General features: G+C 48.0%; 1 protein-coding gene and 1 long non-coding RNA gene across 2 annotated transcripts in view; one reads left to right on the forward strand and one right to left on the reverse strand.

Annotated features, from left to right (window-relative positions):
* Positions 1–15,901, reverse strand: part of LOC141161221 (uncharacterized) — a 29,730-nt gene extending 13,829 nt beyond the window's left edge. The window contains exon 1 of the long non-coding RNA XR_012250626.1: positions 15,776–15,901. This is a non-coding gene — a long non-coding RNA (uncharacterized lncRNA). The remainder of the gene's footprint in view (positions 1–15,775) is intronic.
* Positions 15,902–16,023: 122 nt separating this feature from the next.
* Positions 16,024–17,728, forward strand: LOC141162514 (E3 ubiquitin/ISG15 ligase TRIM25-like). Its single transcript, XM_073648691.1, has one exon. It carries the CDS (start codon positions 16,076–16,078, stop codon positions 17,642–17,644), a length of 1,569 nt encoding a protein of 522 aa, XP_073504792.1. The 5' UTR covers positions 16,024–16,075; the 3' UTR covers positions 17,645–17,728.
* The last annotated feature ends 3,346 nt before the right edge of the window (positions 17,729–21,074 follow it).

Consider the following 21,074-nt stretch of genomic DNA (forward strand, 5'->3'; position numbering starts at 1 on the left):
CCAAGTCTGGTTGTAGTGCGCTCAGTGTGTGTCACTGCCTCATACATTGTCCTTTTTTGCCAATTCATAATTTTTCCTGATTTCTCCTATTAGTGCGGTGGTTCCATCCGTATTCAGCTAAATTGGTTCCAAACACACTATATAGGAGTAGATAGAGAAATTTTTTTGGTCTTGCAGCGCTAGTGCACAGTGCTCTGCATCTGTACTGTTCACCGCTGTCTGCAAGGTCTGTGTGTGTGAGTGCAGCTCACCCTGTAGTGTCTGCTTCAGCCACGTCTGGTTGTAGTGCGCTCAGCGTGCGTCACTGCCTCATACATTGTCCTTTTTTGCCAATTCATAATTTTTCCTGATTTCTCCTATTAGTGTGGTGGTTCCATCCGTATTCAGCTAAATTGGTTCCAAACACACTATATAGGAGTAGTTAGAGGAGCCTTTCTGCAGCATTGGGCCCTGCAGCCCCAGCCAGATTAGTATTAGCCTATTTTTTGTAGCCTCATCTGTTGCATTGTAGGTTACCTTCCTACATTGTAATAGCTACAAAAAGTTTGTGATACTATCGTTATTACAGCACATCCAGTGTATTTTTGTGACAAAAAAAACCTACATAAAGTTCACCAAACACTCCACTTTACAGTTGTGTAGGCCACATTAGCTCATATTAAAGTCTAGTCCACACTTTATAAAATTAGTGTTTCTTATACCTGTTAGCAGCTGTTCAGGAATAAGCACACTAAGCCCTTAGTACTTTTCTGCCTATCTTTATCAGTCTACCAAGATGAAGAAGGCAGGGAGTAAGGCATGTGGTCGTGGGCGTGGGCGTGGAGTTTCTGCAGGGAGAGGACTTGAAGATTCTGTGCCTGCAGGGAGAGGACGTGGGGATTCTGTGCCTGCTGCGGGCACCAGTGACTCAGAATCCCCCAGTTTTAGCAGGGAACAGTCCTTTATGCGCAGCTTTGTAGGAGCTAGCCGTACCCCACTGCTGCGGGAGGACCAAATTGAAGCCGTTGTCAGATGGATGGCAGCTAACGCATCGACTTCAATTAGTTCCAGATCCTCTCAGGTCCTGAGCACTGAAGAGCACCCATCTGTCTCTTCACCACCTGCCAAATTGCCCAGGCAGTCAGAGAGCCCTGGACAGGAGCCATCTCTACTTCTGTTCTCTGAATCTCTTGGCTTGGAAAGAGGAGGCCAGCCGAGCAGAATTCGAGAATTTGAAGAAGAGGTAGTATGCAGTGATGCGCAACCGTTTTGTCTCTCTGAATCTGAAGAGGCGGGTGGGCCAGTGCCTATGGTCAGCAGCACACCTCAGTACGCATCTGATGATGAGACTCAGGTGCCACTTTCTGGTGCGTACTGTGCTGTCGAGACTACCCAGGAGAAACAGTTGTTTGAAGAGGGTGGTGTAGATGATGAGGTCCTTGACCCATCATGGCGTGAGGGACAGGAAGGTGGTGGGAGCAGCTCTGAGGAAGAGATTCCCCGAACAGCCCAAAAAGGAGGGAGAGGGAGGGGGCAGACTTGGTTGCCTGTAGCCTCCACTTGGGCACCCATTAGGAGCATGGCTCTTCCAAAATCCAAAGCGGGCGCTCCCAAGACTTGCAGTGCCTGGTCCTTTTTTGACACAGTTGCAGATGACATTTGCTTTGTCAAATGCAAGCTGTGTAATCAGAAGGTGAAAAGAGGGAAAAGTGTCAGCAACCTCAATACCACAAATATGTGGAAACATGTGCGGACCAAGCACGTGGTGAAGTTACAAAAACACACTGAAGACCTAGGCCAACCTACAGCGCCACCTACCACCTCTTCAGCTCGTGTTGTAGCCTCTTCCTCCAGCTCACACACAGCTGGTTCGGCTTCCTCACAGGATCGCCATGGAAGAATCAAGGGCACTGTTGTACAGAGACACAGTGTAATTCCACCCACAGCACCACTTTCCCAGTCATCCTCACACTCCCAGGCCAGTCTACAGCCATCGTTAGCACAGGCATGGGAGAAATGCGCCCATACTCGACAAACCACCCCCGAGCACAGGCTCTGAATGCTGGCATTGCTAAACTACTGGCCCTTGAAATGCTATCATTCAGGCTGGTGGAGACTGACACATTCCATAACTTTATGGCATTGGCAGTCCCACAATACAACGTGCCCAGCCACTTTTATTTCAGCAGGCAAGCCGTCCCTGCCCTGCAACATCATGTGGAGGGAAAAATTAAACATGCGCTACAAAACGCCGTCAGTAGCAAGGTCCACCTGACCACCGATGCGTGGACCAGTAAGCATGGACAGGGACGATACCATTCCCTCACGGCCCATTGGGTAAATGTTGTGGAGCCAGGTACAGATCTTGAGAGTGGCGCTGTACGTGTTCTGCCAACTCCAAGGATTGCAGGAATCCAGTCTGTACACATTGACTCCTCCTCATACTCCAGTGACTCTGAATCAGCGCTGCAGGAGCCGTCACGGTCTACCTCCACATCGACCCGTGAACGGTTACCTGTTATGATGACCGATATGAGCACAGCCGTGGCCAAATGTCAACAGGCCGTATTAAAATTAATTTCTTTGGGGAATCGAAGCCACACAGCGCAGGAGCTCTGGAATGCCATCAAGCAGCAGAGCGACGTGTGGTTTGTGCCAGCGAATCTCCAGCCAGGCATGGTAGTGTGTGACAATGGCCGAAATCTGGTGGCAGCTCTGGGCCTAGGCAACCTCACTCACATCCCATGTCTGGCACATGTGCTCAACTTGGTCGTGCAGAGTTTTTTGAGGGACTATCCGGATCTTGATGCACTGCTTCACAAGGTCCGCATAGGGTGCGCTCACTTGCGGCGTTCCAGCAATGCAAGATCACGCATTGCAGCTCTGCAGCGCCGATTACGTCTTCCGGAACATCGCATCATATGTGACCTACCCACCAGGTGGAATTCAACGTTACATATGTTGGAGAGGTTGTGTGAGCAGCAGGCAGCAGTAATGGAGTACCAGCTGCAGCAGGCGCAAACAAGTCGCAGTGCGCGCCGTTCACACTTCACCAATCCCTGAGCTCCAGCACCGCCAGTTGGCGCTCGGAAGTGCCGTCTGCACAGTCAACACTTACTGCTCTGTTATTGGGGTTCGGTAACGTCAGCTGTTCCCCTGCTGTGCGGACGGCAATTTCTCCTGCTCTGTCCACATTGTCACTACTACAGATTTTAAAGTTGCTCCAATTACACCTCTGGCTCCTCTGTTTTCAGTATTATCCCTGAGCTCCAACACCGCCAGTTGGCGCTCGGAAGTGCCGTCTGCACAGTCAACACTTGCTGCCATGTTATTGGGGTTCGGTAATGTCAGCGGTTCCCCTGCTGTGCGGACGGCAATTTCTCCTGCTCTGTCCACATTCTCACTACTACAGATTTTAAAGTTGCTCCAATTACACCTCTGGCTCCTCTGTTTTCAGTATTATCCCTGAGCTCCAACACCGCCAGTTGGCGCTCGGAAGTGCCGTCTGCACAGTGAACGCTTGCTCCAGTGTTATTGGGGTTCGGTAACGTCAGCTGATCCCCAGCTGTGTGTCCGGCAAATTCTCCTGCTTTGTCCACATCCACTGTACTACTGATTTAAAACCTCCTCCAAATACACCTGTGGCTCCTCTGTTTTTAGTATTTACCCTGGGCTCCAATACCGCTAGTTGCTGCTCAGAAGTGCCGTCTGCACAGTGAACGCTTGCTCCAGTGTTATTGGGGTTCAGTAATGTCAGCTGATCCCCAGCTGTGTGTCCGGCAAATTCTCCTGCTTTGTCCACATCCACTGTACTACTGATATAAAACCTCCTCCAAATACACCTCTGGCACCTCTGTTTTTAGTATTTACCCTGGGCTCCAATACCGCTAGTTGCTGCTCAGAAGTGCCGTCTGCACAGTGAACGCTTGCTCCAGTGTTATTGGGTTCGGTAACGTCAGCTGATCCCCAGCTGTGTGTCCGGCAAATTCTCCTGCTTTGTCCACATCCACTGTACTACTGATTTAAAACCTCCTCCAAATACACCTCTGGCTCCTCTGTTTTTAGTATTTACCCTGGGCTCCAATACCGCTAGTTGGCGCTCGGAAGTGCCGTCTGCACAGTGAACGCTTGCTCCAGTGTTATTGGGGTTCGGTAACGTCAGCTGATCCCCAGCTGTGTGTCCGGCAAATTCTCCTGCTTTGTCCACATCCACTGTACTACTGATTTAAAACCTCCTCCAATTACACCTCTGGCTCCACTCTGTTTTTAGTATTTACCCTGGGTTCCAGCACCGCCAGCTGTTTCCCCGCAGTGTCTTTTGCACGGTTACTCCCTCATGCCCAGCCTGGTTCAGGCACGCCAGCTGTTTCCGGGTAGTGTCAACGTCACTTTGCCTCCAATACGTTGTCCTGTTGTGTTGCGGTCGGGTTATCCGACTCTATGGTGCCTGCAGTTTAGGTGACTCCTATGTGGGCTGCGGGATCTGGCAATGAAGACTGGTTCCATAATGCCAATAGGACAAGCACCCCCTGTAGGACTGTGGGTTTTGGTAACTGCGGCCAGCTCGCGGCCTTGAACTTTTTTTTACATGGGTACCTTCTGCTACCCATCCGGGTTCCAGTACCGTCAGCTGGTTCTCAGCAGTGCCTTTGGATTAGGTGCCTCCTTCTCGGTATCCAAGTTCCACCAACGTCTGCTTGTCCTTGGTAGTGCTTTCTGGCACAGGTACCTCCTACTTAGTAACCGAGTTCCAGTACCGTCAGCTGGTCCTAGGTAGTTCCATTGGCTCTTGTACCTTCTGCTACCCATCTGGGTTCCAGTACCGTCAGCTGGTCCTCGGTAGTTCCATTTGCTCTTGTACCTTTTACTACCCATCCGCGTTCCAGTACCGTCAGCTGGTTCTCGGCAGTGTCTTTGGCACGGGTACTCCCTCCTGCCCAGCCTGGTTCCAGCACGCCAGCTGTTTCCGGGTAGTGTCAACGTCACTTTGCCTCCAATGCGTTGTCCTGTCGTGTTGCGGTCGGGTTAGCCGACTCTATGGTGCCTGCAGTTTAGGTGACTCCTATGTGGCCTGCGGGATCTGGCAATGAAGGCTGGTTCCATAGTGCCAATAGGACAAGCACCCCCTGTAGGACTGTGGGTTTTGGTAACTGCGGCCGGCTCGCGGCCTTGAACTTTTTTTTACATGGGTACCTTCTGCTACCCATCCGGGTTCCAGTACTGTCAGCTGGTTCTCGGCAGTGCCTTTGGATTAGGTGCCTCCTTCTCCGTATCCAAGTTCCACCAACGTCTGCTGGTCCTTGGTAGTGCTTTCTGGCACAGGTACCTCCTGCTTAGTAACCGAGTTCCAGTACCGTCAGCTGGTCTTCGGCAGTTCCATTGGCTCTTGTACCTTCTGCTACCCATCCGGGTTCCAGTACTGTCAGCTGATCCTCGGTAGTTCCTCAGCCTTCTTGTACCTTCTGCTACATTTCCAAGTTCAAGCTTTTTGAAATGGTTCTTGGTAATCGCTCTGGATCTCCCTGACGAGGACCCTGAAGACAAGAACCCTGAAGACCACCCCGAAGAAGACGAGGACCCTGAAGACGAGGACCCTGAAGACCACCCCGAAGAAGACGAGGACCCTGAAGACCACCCCGAAGAAGACGAGGACCCTGAAGACCACCCCGAAGAAGACGAGAACCCTGAAGACCACCCCGAAGAAGACGAGGACCCCGAAGACGAGGACCCAGAAGAACAACCCGAAGAAGACGAGGACCCCGAAGACGACGACCCCCGAAGACGACGACCCTGAAGACCACCCTGAAGAAGACCAAGAAGATGACCCTGAAGAAGTTGACCAAGAGGACAAAGAAGAGAAGACAAGCACTAAGATACAGAAGAACAAGAGACCGAAAACCAAGAAGCAGAAATACAAGAATCTGCAGAACAAAAAGCTGCAGAACATTAAGCATAAGACTAAAAATCAGAGCAAAAGGTAATATCTAAATTATAAGCAGAAGATGACTAAGCAGTGTATGGGGGTGAGTCCGTTCCTCCTCGTGGTGCCCCTGTTAAAGACCTGCTGCTGCAGGCCAAACTGAACGCGGACAAATCCTGTTGTAAATCTTTTGTGACGGGCAGAACGAAAGGTGTAATCAGGGCCGGCATCAGCACCCGGCGCACCCGGGCAAATGCCGGGGCCCTGAGCAGGCAGAGGGGTCCACTGGCGGTCGCGCACCCCGCTGGGCTGTGGGCGGAGGAGAGCGGTGTCAGCGCCCGCCCTTCTCCGCCGCTTGCTCAGGGCCCCGGCAGCCGGATACTTACCTCTTCCCGTGCCTCCGCAGATCAGCTATCTTCCTGCTCTGCACTCCCTGTGACGTCTCAGGTCAGAGGGCGCGGTGACGCCATTACACCGCGCCCTCCCCTGAGCCGTCACAGGGAGCGCTGAGCAGGAAGACGCCGACAACGCTGAAGTCCCGGACCCGAGCAGCGGACAGCGGGCAGCGTGCGGCAGGTAGCAGGTGAGGAGAAGGGAGGTGAGTATTTGATTTTTTTTTTTTTAATGTATGGAGGCATGGGGCAGTATAAAGAGAGGGGGGGACATCCTGCATGGGGCATTATAAGGTGGGGAACAGCCTGCATGGGGCATTATAAAGAGAGGGGGGGACATCCTGCATGGGGCATTATAAAGAGGAGGGGTGACAGCCTGCATGGGGCATTATAAGGTGGGGAACAGCCTGCATGGGGCATTATAAAGAGGGGGGGGATTCCTGCATGGGGCATTATAAAGAGGAGGGGTGACAGCCTGCATGGGGCATTATAAAGAGGGGGGGGATTCCTGCATGGGGCATTATAAAGAGGAGGGGTGACAGCCTGCATGGGACATTATAAGGTGGGGAACAGCCTGCATGGGGCATTATAAAGAGGGGGGGGGCATCCTGCATGGGGCATTATAAAGAGAGGGGGGGACATCCTGCATGGGGCATTATAAAAAGGAGGGGTGACAACCTGCATGGGGCATTATAAGGGGGGTAACAGCCTGCATGGAGCATTATAAGTGGGGGACAGCCTGTATGGGGCATTATGTGGGGGGTAACAGCCTGCATGCAGCATTATATGGGGGCCAGTATCCTGTATGGAGCATTATAAGGGGACCGGTATCCTGTATGGAGCGTTATATGGGGGCCAGTATCCTGCATGTAGTTTTATAAGGGGACCAGTATCCTGTATGGAGCGTTATATGGGGGCCAGTATCCTGTATGGAGCTTTATAAGGGGACCAGTATCCTGTATGGAGCGTTATAAGGGGACCGCTATCCTGTATGGAGCGTTATATGGGGGCCAGTATCCTGTATGTAGTTTTATAAGGGGACCAGTATCCTGTATGGAGCGTTATATGGGGGCCAGTATCCTGTATGGAGCTTTATAAGGGGACCAGTATCCTGTATGGAGCGTTATATGGGGGCCAGTATTCTGTATGGAGCCTTATATGGGGGCCAGTATTCCATATGGAGCCTTATATGGAAGCCAGTATTCCGTATGGAGCCTTATATGGGGGCCAGTATTCCGTATGGAGCCTTATATGGGGGCCAGTATTCCGCATGGAGCCTTATATGGGGGTCAGTATTCCGCATGGAGCCTTATATGGGGGTCAGTATTCCGCATGGAGCCTTATATGGGGGTCAGTATTCCGCATGGAGCCTTATATGGGGGTCAGTATTCCGCATGGAGCCTTATATGGGGGTCAGTATTCCGCATGGAGCCTTATATGGGGGTCAGTATTCCGCATGGAGCCTTATATGGGGGTCAGTATTCCGCATGGAGCCTTATATGGGGGTCAGTATTCCGCATGGAGCCTTATATGGGGGTCAGTATTCCGCATGGAGCCTTATATGGGGGTCAGTATTCCGCATGGGGCCTTATATGGGGGCCAGTATTCCTTATGGGGCCTTATATGGGGGCCAGTATTCCGTATGGAGCCTTATATGGGGACCACTATTCTGTGTGGAGCGATTCACCGGTTTCTGAGCTATTGTGGAATTTACAATAGATATCACTCATGTAATCTAAGAAGTGAAATCTTTGCATTGTACTATATATATATATATATATTTCTCCGCCGTATCTCTGCATCATGAATCGTGGTATGTGTTAAAGGGGCCACTGAGACTCGTTCGCCCGGGGCCCAGAAAAACCTGGAGCCGGCCCTGGGTGTAATGTCCAACATTTTATAGATAACAACTACAGGAATGCCTGCCACAAATAAGAATATGATGAAGAAGATGAAGAAGTAGAATATGAAGAATGTAAAAAAAAAGAATAATACGAAGAAGGTGAAGAAGAAGAAGATGAAAAAGATGCTGAGGATGATGAAGGAGAAAGTGTGGGAGAAGTAAAAAAGAAGGTGAAGAGCATGGAAGTAGTGAAACATAAATATCTGACAAAATATAAAAATACTTAACATAGTCAATATTTCCGTAACTCAGAACGTCTTAAAAAAAATATTAATTCCTGCTATTCCATTTGATTGGGCTAAACCTCTATGCCTTTATTGTCTCCCCCACCTCCCCCAATACATTCTACATTATTCTTAGTTGTTTTCCTTCATGCAGAATTAACCTACAAGGAAAGAAAGGGTTTATTTTCATTCCGATATTTGTGTCCCATTGACTTGCATTGGTTTCCGGTATCGGAATCGGCGATATCCGATACTTTTTCGGTATCGGTCCGATCCAATCCGATCCGATATTTCCCGATATCGGAAGGTATCGCTCAACACTACCTCTGACAGATGAGTCCTGGGAAGAGAAAAGTCTATGTGATGTGTGTGTGCAAGAATGTAACTATATGTGTATATCTACATATATACTGCTGCTGCAGAACCTCGTAACATCACAGCAGCTACTGCAGAACCTCGTAATATACACAGCAGGAGCTGCAGAACCTCATAATATACACAGCAGATGCTGCAGAACCTCAATATACACAGCAAGTGCTGCAGAACCTCCTAATATACACAGCGGGTGCTGCAGAACCTCAATATACACAGCAGGTGCTGCAGAACCTCATAATATACACAGCAGGTGCTGCAGAACCTCGTAATATACACAGCAAATGCTGCAGAACCTCATAATATACACAGCAAGTGCTGCAGAACCTCATAATATACACAGCAGGTGCTGCAGAACCTCATAATATACACAGCAGGTGCTGCAGAACCTCATAATATACACAGCAAGTGCTGCAGAACCTCATAATATACACAGCAAGTGCTGCAGAACCTCATAATATACACAGCAGGTGCTGCAGAACCTCATAATATACACAGCAGGTGCTGCAGAACCTCATAATATACACAGAAAGTGCTGCAGAACCTCATAATATACACAGCAGGTGCTGCAGAACCTCATAATATACACATCAAGTGCTGCAGAACCTCATAATATACACAGCAGGTGCTGCAGAACCTCATAATATACACAGCAGGTGCTGCAGAACCTCATAATATACACAGCAGGTGCTGCAGAACCTCATATATACACAGCAGGTGCTGCAGAACCTCATAATATAAACAGCAGGTGCTGCAGAACCTCATAATATACACAGCAAGTGCTGCAGAACCTCATAATATACACAGCAAGTGCTGCAGAACCTCATAATATACACAGCAGGTGCTGCAGAACCTCATAATATACACAGCAAGTGCTGCAGAACCTCATAATATCACAGCAAGTGCTGCAGAACCTCATAATATACACAACAAGTGCTGCAGAACCTCATAATATACACAGCAAGTGCTGCAGAACATAATATACACAGCAAGTGCTGCAGAACCTCATAATATACACAGCAAGTGCTTCAGAACCTCATAATATACACAGCAGGTGCTGCAGAACTTCATAATATACACAGCAAGTGCTGCAGAACCTCATAATATACACAGCAGGTGCTGCAGAACCTCATATATACACAGCAGGTGCTGCAGAACCTCATAATATAAACAGCAGGCGCTGCAGAACCTCATAATATACACAGCAGGTGCTGCAGAACCTCATAATATACACAGCAAGTGCTGCAGAACCTCATAATATACACAGCAGGTGCTGCAGATCCTCATAATATACACAGTAGGTGCTGCAGAACCTCATAATATACACAGCAAGTGCTGCAGAACCTCATAATATACACAGCAGGTGCTGCAGAACCTCATAATATACACAGCAAGTGCTGCAGAACCTCATAATATACACAGCAAGTGCTGCAGAACCTCATAATATACACAGCAGGTGCTGCAGAACCTCATAATATACACAGCAGGTGCTGCAGAACCTCATAATATACACAGCAGGTGCTGCAGAACCTCATATTATACACAGCAGGTACTGCAGAACCTCATAATATACACAGCAAGTGCTGCAGAACGTCATAATATACACAGCAGGTGCTGCAGAACCGCATAACATACACAGCAGGTGCTGTAGAACCTCATATATACACTGCAGGTGCTGCAGAACCTCATATATACACAGCAGGTGCTGCAGAACCTCATAATATACACAGCAAGTGCTGCAGAACCTCGTAATATACACAGCAGGTGCTGCAGAACCTCATAATATACACAGCAGGTGCTGCAGAACCTCATAATATACACAGCAAGTGCTGCAGATCCTCATAATATACACAGCAGGTGCTGCAGAACCTCATAATATACACAGCAAGTGCTGCAGAACCTCATACACAGCAAGTGCTGCAGATCCTCATAATATACACAGCAAGTGCTGCAGAACCTCGTAATATACACAGCAAGTGCTGCAGAACCTCGTAATATACACAGCAGGTGCTGCAGAACCTCATAATATACACAGCAAGAGCTGCAGAACATCAAAATATACACAGCAAGTACTGCAGAACCTCGTAATATACATAGCAGGTGCTGCAGAACCTCATATATACACTGCAGGTGCTGCAGAACCTCATAATATACACAGCAAGTGCTGCAGAACCTCATATTATACACAGCAAGTGCTGCAGATCCTCATAATATACACAGCAGGTGCTGCAGAACCTCATAATATACACAGCAAGTACTGCAGAACCTCGTAATATACACAGCAGGTGCTGCAGAACCTCATATATACACTGCAGGTGCTGCAGAACCTCATAATATACACAGCAAGTGCTGCAGAACCTCATATTATACACAGCAAGTGCTGCAGATCCTCATAATATACACAGCAGGTGCTGCAGAACCTCATATATATACTGAAGGTGCTGCAGAACCTCATAATACACACCTTAGCTGCAGAACCTCATAATAATAAGCTGCAGAACCTCATGTTAATAAGGGTCGCCCCCCTCACACATACCAAGGCTTGCACAATCAACAGACAACCCTGGCACACTAAAGAACTGTGATGGGCCTCCAGGGTTGCTGAGCGTAGATGGAAAAGGTCCCACTCCCATGTGCACTTCATCGCATTCTAACAGTCCCTCACTACCTTCAAGTCCACACTCACTGCAGCAAAACAAACATACTTCACATCTCTCATATCCTCCCTGTCTCACAACCCCAAACAACTATTCAACACCTTCAATTCTCTCCTCCGTCCCCCAGTGCCTCCTCCCTCTCCTCTTATTTCAGCCGAAGACTCTGCCTCATTCTTCAAGCAGAAGATTGACACCACCAGACAAAGCTTTTGCCTAAAGCCCCCACAGCCTCTCCCCACACCTACTCAACCCTCTTCCTCCAAAACCACCTTCTCCACCATTTCTGAAGATCAACTTTCCTCCTTACTCTCCAAATCACACCTCACCACCTGTAAACTTGACCCAATCCCGTCCCACCTCATCCCAAACCTTACCACTATCTTCATCCCAGCCCTAGCCCACCTCTTCAACCTGTCACTAACAACTGGTGTCTTCCCCTCATGCTTCAAACATGCCTCAATCACACCCAACCTCAAAAAGCCCTCCCTTGACCCATCCTCTGTGTCTAGCTATCGCCCCATACACTTCTCCCCTATGCCTCAAAACTACTGAAACAACATGTCCATTCTGAACTGTCCTCCCACCTCTCCTCCTGCTCCCTCTTTTACCGCCTACAATCTGGTTTCCGACCGCACCATTCTACTGAAACTGCACTGACTAAAGTCACCAACGACCTACTAACCACCAAATCTAAGCGACACTACTCCTCCTCCTCCTGGACCTGTTATCTCCCTTTGACACAGTGGACCATTTCCTCTTACTACAGACTCTCTCATCTATCGGCGTCACAGACTTAGCCCTATCTTGGATCTCCTCATACCTAACAGACCGGACATTCAGTGTCTCCCACTCACACACCACCTCCTCATCTCACTCCCTATCTGTCGGTGTCCCCCAAGGTTCAGTTCTAGGACCGCTGCTCTTCTCCATCTACACCTTTGGCCTGGGACAGCTCATAGAGTCTCACGGCTTTCATTATCACGTCTATGCTGATGACACACAGATCTACCTCTCTGGACCTGATATCACCTCCTTACTAACCAAAATCCCTCAATGTCTGTCTGCTATTTCATCCTTCTTCTCTGCCAGATTTCTAAAACTTTACATGGACAAAACAGAATTCATCATCTTTCCACCTTCTCATTCAACCTCCCCCCAACTGACCTATCTATCAATGTCAATGGCTGCCCACTCTCCCCAGTCCCTCAAGCTCGCTGCCTTGGAGTAACCCTGGACTCGGAACTCTCCTTCAAATCACATATCCAAGCCCTTTCCACTTCCTGCCGACTCCAACTCAAAAATATCTCCCGAATCCGCACATTCCTCAACCATGAATCTGCAAAAACACTAGTGCACGCCCTCATCATCTCCCGCCTCGACTACTGCAACCTCCTGCTCTGTGGCTTCCCCTCTAACACTCTCGCACCCCTCCAATCTATCCTAAACTCTGCTGCTCGACTAATCGACCTGTCCCCCCGCTATTCCCCGGCCTCTCCTCTCTGTCAATCTCTTCACTGGCTCCCCATTGCTCAGAGACTCTAGTTCAAAACCCTAACCATGACATACAAAGCTATTCACAACCTGTCTCCTCCATATATCTCTGATCTAGTCTCCCGTTACATACCTGCACGCAACCTCCGATCCTCACAAGATCTTCTTCTCTACTCCCCTCTAATCTCCTCCTCCCACAATCGCATACAAGATTTCTCCCGTGCTTCCCCCCTACTCTGGAACTCTCTACCCCAGCGTATCAGACTCTCGCCTACCGTGGAAACCTTCAAAAGGAACCTGAAGACCCACCTCTTCCGACAAGCCTACAACCTTCAGTAACCACCGCTCCACCATACCGCTGCACGACCAGCTCTACCCTCACCTACTGTATCCTCACCCATCCCTTGTAGATTGTGAGCCCTCGCGGGCAGGGTCCTCGCTCCTCCTGTACCAGTCGCTATCACATTGTGTTCAAGATTATTGTAATTGTTCTTGTATTATACCCCTTTTTCACATGTAAAGCGCCATGGAATAAATGGCGCTATAATAATAAATAATAATAATAATACACCTCGGCTGCTGCAGAACCTCATAATACACCTGGTCCGCTGCAGAACCTCATAATACACCTCAGCCGCTGCAGAACATCATAATGCACCTCGGCTGCTGCAGAACCTCATAATGCACCTCGGCTGCTGCAGAACCTCAGTCTATAGTGATGTGCGCATGAGTGTAAGTATGTGTGTATATACATAAATGTACCTCATAATACACCTCAGCTGCTGCAGAACCTCAAAATACAGCTTAGGCCTCCTTCACATGTACGCGTGAAAGTGTGGCCTGTTCCATTTTTACCAACTGTGTGTACATGTGTGCTGTCCATGTGACACATACTGGAATAAAATGCATACAAGAAATTACAGATTTTTATGTGTTAAAGAGAACCTGCCACCAGAAAAAGCGCTAATAGGCCTCTTTTACACGTCCGGATATCTCCGGTACTGGAAAAGCATTACCGCAGATATCCGTGTACGTGTGTCCATGTGTATGATACGTGTGCCATTCGTGTTGCAACCGTGTGCCGCCCGTGTGATGCATCAGTATCACACATACCGGCGCCTGCGAATCAGCCATTCAGTTTGCGCTATTCTCAAGTGCCGTGTGCTGAACGCTTCCCTCATCATTGTCCCCTGCCATCGCTGTGTTCAGCGTGAGCAGGGGACAATGGTAAGAGTAGTATTCTGCTCCTACTGTGTCCAACAAGTGTATAACTAAGAATAAATGTAAAAAAAATCCTTCTTCTCACCTGTCTGAAGATAAAATAAGTGTCCCACACTGTAATCCGTCTCACCGCACATGCTGAGGAGCAGAAAGTGACTCGCTACAGCGAGTAGGCCCCTGACCTGCGCTGAGTTCCCTGAGCGGTATCCTGTCAGTCAGTGAGCTCAGCGCAGTTCAGAGGCCCGCGAGTAATTTTCCGCTGCTCCTCAGCGTGTGCGGTCACCTCAAGCCACCCCAGACTCTGATGCAGAATTGTCAGTCAAATGGATTACATCGAGGGACAGCATGTCGGACAGGCTAGTTTTATAGTTTCTTTTTTTTTTACAGGTGACATAGGCTTTTAGGGAATTAGGTGTAAAGGTGAGTATAATTTTTTTTATTTTATTATTTTACACTTGATGGACACAGCGGGGGCAGAATACAACTGTCAACATTGCCCCTTGCTGATGATCTCAGCGCCAGTAGGGGACAATGTTGACAGATACCTGCAGCACGCGCCCCTTGGGAACAGCGCAAATTGTACCGCTGATTCCCAGGCGCCGGTATGTGTCACACAGATGACACACAGATGTTATTCGTGTGTCATCAGTGTGCATGTGTGTGGGACGTTTTGGGGCACGTGCTGTTGGTAAAAAACGGACATGTCAGCGTGTTTTGCCCATGGACACTTGGTCCATGGAGACACTGAAATGGACACAGACCCATTAATTTGACTGGGTCTTTGTGTGTGAGTGTCTCCAGTACCTGTGGAAACGGACACCAACGTTCTCGAAACACAGAAGTAGAAAAGAGCCGTTAACCTTCAGATATGGGTTTAATCTGCAGGTTAATAGCATTACCAACCTGCCCGGTGCCTGCACTTAGCCAAACACTGCGAGGAGAAAATGAACTTTATTTTCCCCGCAGAGTCCCTGTTTCAGTCCTGGGGGCGGCGCCAGTTCATTCATGGCTCTGAGAATACAGAGTGACGGCTGAAACTGCACCCCCCCACTGACTGACACTCGCTCTGCATTGGGGCCGGCTGTCAGGACCGGAGATGCGGTTACAGCTGCCGTTCTGCATATACAGAGCGGTGACTGAACCCGTGCCAGCACCTCCCCTATGACTGAAACCAGAACGCTGTGGGGGGGGGGAATGAAGTTCATGTTATAAATTAAATAAAGTTTATGCTGTTCGGCTGCGTGCAGGCGCCGGGCAGCATAACAACGATATTAACCTGTAGACTAACTGCATATCTGCAGGTTAATAGCGTTATTTCTGGTGATAGGTTCCTTTTAATATGTGCAGAGATAATAATAGATATCTGACAGACGCATTCCACAGGTGGCGTCACAAACTTTCCAAATCCCCTATATATATTTCCCCTTTTGACTGACCGCCCTGGGTCATGGACCGGGCCAGCCACCGTGATATCCCCCAGCAGCCAGAGGCCCGGCTGCCGAGTACCCCACGGCCCAGGGGGCACGTCACATGCGTGGCCTCACTCAATTAAAATAAATTGAGCGAGGCCAGACAAGTGTAGTCAGAATATGGCCAGAAGTCTACAAATCACATACTTGTGCAAGGGAGAATCCAAAAAGCATGCAGTGCGCTGTGAGAATTCAGAAGCCTGAAGACACATAGAATTTCACTCACTGCCACCGACCCTCTGACAACTCCTCCTGCCGGGGGAGAAGGATAATGGTAAATTGGCGTGGATTGGGGTGTGGCCAGGGGCATGGCGCATGATTTCTCCCACTTTCTGTTCTTAAAAAGTTGTGAGGTATGCTGTAGGGGTTAATTCTCCTGCACAGACTCTCCGCCCTTCTTACCGGAAGAAACTTTTTCACTTTCGGTTCCTGCTCTTTCCCACTACAATGGCGTCTGCTGAGCTGAGGGACGAGCTGAACTGCTCCATCTGCCTGAGCCTCTATACAGATCCCGTATCCCTGAGATGTGGACACAACTTCTGCCGCTCGTGTATTGTGAGTGTGCTGGATGCCCAGGAGGCGGCTGGAGGGTATTCCTGTCCTGACTGCAGAGCAGAATATCCGGAGCGTCCGGCCCTGGAGAAGAACCGGAAGCTGAGGAATATAGTGGAGCGTTTCTCATCTACTCAGCCTGATATGGAGGAGACCAGAATCTTCTGCACTTACTGTACAAAGTCTCCTGTACCGGCTGTGAAATCGTGTCTGCAGTGTGAGGCGTCTTTTTGTGAAGAGCATCTAAGTAGACACAGTAAGTCATCAGAACATACGTTAGTTGATCCCACTGTTTCCCTGGAGGAAAGAAAATGCTCCACACACAAGGAGATGCTGAAATACTACTGTCCTATAGACGCCGCCTGTATCTGTGTGTCCTGCTGGGTGGCCGGAGGCCACAAGGGACATGACGTGGAGCTACTGGACGTGGCCTCTGAGAAGAAGAAGGAGAAACTGAAGAAACAATTAGATGATCTGAACCCACAAAAAGCAGAAATCCAGACAAGAGTCCAGAATCTGAAAGACCGTAAGAGGAAGATCCAGGAGAAAGCCTCCGATAAGAGGAAGAATATCAGTAAGAGATTTATGGACATTAAAAAGCAACTGGAAATGGCAGAAAATAATGTACTAAGCGAGATCTCCAAGCAGGAGGAGAAGATTGTGTCCCAGATATCTCATCTGATCAAGAAGCTGGAAATACAGGAGGACGAGCTGTCCAGGAAGATGCGTCACGTGGAGGAGATGTGTCGTGTCACCGACCCAATAAGACTCTTACAAGAAAGTGACATTACAGTATGTAGTCATGGAGGTGATGAGGACACAGGGGGAGATGGTGGAGAGGTCAGTTCTGAGGAGGATCTGGATGAGGTTCTGATATCACTGACCTTACACCGATCTATGAGGGATATTGTCACCAATGTATCATCAGAGCTCGGGGTCCATGTCCCAGACATATTGCTGGATGTGGACACTGCTCATAGATGGGTGAAGATATCAGAAGATCTGAAGACTGCAACAGATTCAGAAGAAAAACAGGAGAGACCAGAATCACCAGGAAGATTTGTGACAGTCCCCCAGGTGTTAAGCAGATGTGGCCTTTCCTCAGGACGACATTACTGGGATGTAGAGTGGAACCAGATAGGAATATGTGGCATCGGATTGTCCTATCCCAGTATAGAAAGGGAAGGAGACCAGTCTAGTATTATATATAGTGATAAATCTTGGTGTTTGTGTATATATGATGGACGATATAATGTATGGCACAACTCAGTTGGATTAACCCTCAGTGTAAAGCCAACATGTCCAACACTTGGAGTCTTCTTAGACTATGAGGCCGGGCGTCTGTCCTTCTATGAGCTGTGTGACCCCATCAGACACTTACACACCTTCACCGCCTCCTTCACTGAACCCCTACATGTTATCTTCTATGTGAATGATGGAGCCTCTGTTACAATAAGAAGCTGAGGCCGATGTCGTCCGCGTCACATTATAATTACATTATTTCTTGTCACAAATATGTTAAAAAAATAAAACATAACTTCCAATGTCGCTCCTTTTGTACCATTGAAATGAAAACAAACAAAAAAATACATATATTTGGTATCGCTGCATTCAGAAATTTATGATCAATCAAAATATAAAATAAATTAATCTTATCGGTAAAAGATGGAACGAGAAAAAAATAAAAACACCAGAATTACAGTTTTCTGGTCGCCGGAACATTGCAATAAAATGCAATAAGAGGCGATGAAAACATCGGATCTACCCCAAAAAGGTATCAATAAAAATGTCAGCTCAGGACGCAAAGAATAAGCCCTCACCAGCCCCAGATCCCAAACATGAAACTGTTTCGGGTCTCAAAAAATAGCAACAAATGCAAAATGTTTTTTTTTTTTGTTTTTTTACGAATTCCCGATTTCTTTTTCACCGTTTAATTAAAAATAAACCTATACATGTTTGGTGTCTGCGTACTCGTACTGACCTGGAGAATCATATTCCCACGTCAGTTTTACCATATAGTGAACATGCTAAATAAAAAAACAAAAAAACTATTGTAGAACTGCACTTTTTTTTGTAATTTCTCCACGCTTGGACTTTTTTCCTGTTTTCCAGTACACTATATGGTAAAAGCAATGGGGTCATTCAAAATTAGAACTTGTCACACAATAAAACAAATTAACCCCCAACAAAAGAGTTATGGCTCCTGGAAGAAGGGGAGGAGTAAACGAAAAACGGAAAATCACCTAGTCATGAAGGGGTTAATGGGTGAATTGTCCTGAGACTGATGATTGTTATTCAGTAAAGGGTTAATCCTATGTGATAAAGTGCTGGTATATAGCTGGGATATGTCATCACTCTCTGACTCCCCACCGATCCTGAGAATAAAGGGGCTGCAGCATTAGTTCAGCCTCCTGCACATCGGAGCTCTGGACTCCCCCGGTGCAGGAGCTGCAGTACGGCCGCAGTGGATGGGGGGCACATCAGGGGGTCCGGAGCGCTGCTGTGCAGGGTAACAGGGAGGGGACGCAGCACTAAATCAGCTCTGTGGCCCCTTCATTCTCAGGGCTGTGGGGTCCGCACCAATCAGACAGTGGTGACCGCAGCTTTAGAGGACCCCGCTCGTGTTCTTTGTGATCAATACTAATATAGACAACCTGATCCCACAGAACACCCGGACGGTGCAGGATGATGGGAGTTGTAGTCTCTGCTGTGTATTTACTATCAGATCTCGTCAATGTTGGATGAAATGAAATAAAGATCTCGTTTTCGGTCATAGATTTCCCTCCATATTTCCGGCCGCCTGATATTTCTGCCTCTCACAGGTGAAGTGATCTACGATACAAATCCCAGACCTCTCCATTCTATGTAGGTGGAAAATCGTCAGTGGATCAAATACTTTTCTGATTGGCTATTGTCTCGCAGATGTTGCCCTCGTCCTCCTGATTGATTCTGCGCTCATGTCTCCACACACATATTTCTATTACTTGTGTAGTCGGATGTCACCGAACAGTTGCACTGTGACATTCACTTTACGACGACGTTCCTTATCTTGTGCTGATGCAGAGTCCGTCACCCTCCAGACAGTGAGTACGGCCCAGAATCCCCCACCACCGCGGGGAGAATTATGGATGCAGCTCTGGGGGTGAGTGGAGTAGAAGAGAAGTAACACAACGTTGTAGATAAATATTAATGTCCGTGCACACAGCGCGGCTCAGGAGGGTCTCTCTGAACAGACTGCGGTCACCATGTTGTCTAAGTTTCCAAAACAGCAGAAACCCTCTAGAAATGACTTGAAGCCCCCAATGACTGAACATAAGGGTGTCATGTGCATATTAATCCCACAAGGGCTTCACAGAATTTTATAACATTCTGCCATGAATATAGAAGGGTTGTTTTACAGAAAATGTTGTTTTAGTCCCAAATATTTATTCCACAAGGAGAAATAGAAAACTGGAGAAAATAAGCCCCATAATGTGATACTCGATTTTTCCAAGATGCAGCAGCCCCCCATATGTGTCCATAAACTACTGATAAATAGCAAAGAGCGACCACTGCAGCCACTCAGCACATCCGGCTCCTGAAGTGCAGGATCGCGACTCCGCTCTGACCAAACGTAGAGAATCCAAGAGAAGAAAAGTCCGTCCAGCTCCGGGAAAAGTACAAAACTTTACTGGAAAATGAGAAATCTGACTCCATATTCCTCCCAGAGGAAACAGCCGGTGCTTCATTCGCTCTCTCCGGGGTCCGTTGTCTGAGCTTAGACCCCACATTCTCTGCACCATTTCTCCTGAACAGCCCAGATGTGGTCGGCATTTACTATTCGGCTCTGGAGCCCGGAGTTGCTGGGTTGTTTCTGGGAGCCATGTCCCTACATCAGAACTTTTTATCTATCAAAACCTAAGATAACAACAAAATGAGCCGATACCCCGTAGTAAGTAACTCGTAATATTACATGGCAATTACCACTGCTCTGATCAAAAAAGCGTAAAAACCATTGCACCACGACAAGGTGACCCGATCAGGATGGTTCTGTCTTCTAGTATTATAATCTTACTTTGTGTCAGCGACCTCAGTATAGATGGGGCAGATGGTTTTGTTTTTGAACTATCAGTAATGTGAAGACCCTCTAATTCTCTACAGACAGATGATGGACTGGAGTGGAGGATTATTGTGGGATGAGTTGGAGTTTATATTTATAGCTGTCATGGACACCACTTGCTAATGACACTTGTGCCTCAGATCCGACCTTAAAGGGGGATTCCACTTCCCACTCACTCGTCCACCCACCTCTCGCAATAGGCCAACAATGAGATGAGCGCCCACCACAGACTATCCCGACATCCACACTGTGCGCAGCCACCACTCGCCGTTATAACATTCCTGTGAGACGCCTGCACTGGACAACACACCGGTACACGAGCACACCCAGCTTTCCCAAGCTCCTGAATGGTTCACTTCTTCCATTCTGCCACAAGGTAACACAACAAAGCCATTGTCTCTCCTCACCATCGTGGTTATATTATTAGAGCAACGAGGGAAAAACTTATTAAATGTCTTATTTAATATAAGAAGAACAGAGCGAAAAAAAGATAAAACAACAAAAAGTCCTAAATAAAAGAGTGAAATAAAATGGATCAATAAATAAAACCTTACACAACTGGATCGTGAGATTTCTTTGTGAAAATGTTGTCGCACAGAACGATCTTATGAATGTGGCTCCTCCGGATCTGACCCTGATATTCGGTAGATGAGATGTTATAAAGGGTCTCACCGGACCCCTCACTGCTCCTCCGCTGACTATAGAAGCCCTGACAGATCCAGATCTAGAATAATGGAAACTCTCCGGGTCTCGGAGACGCCTTTCCCTTCTTCTCTTACACAGCGCTGGTAAGTT

This window comes from Phyllobates terribilis, unplaced genomic scaffold, assembly GCF_046119375.1.
Source record: "Phyllobates terribilis strain yellow unplaced genomic scaffold, ASM4611937v1 Scaffold_9__5_contigs__length_417890890, whole genome shotgun sequence".
In the NCBI taxonomy this organism is placed as follows: Eukaryota; Metazoa; Chordata; class Amphibia; order Anura; family Dendrobatidae; genus Phyllobates; species Phyllobates terribilis.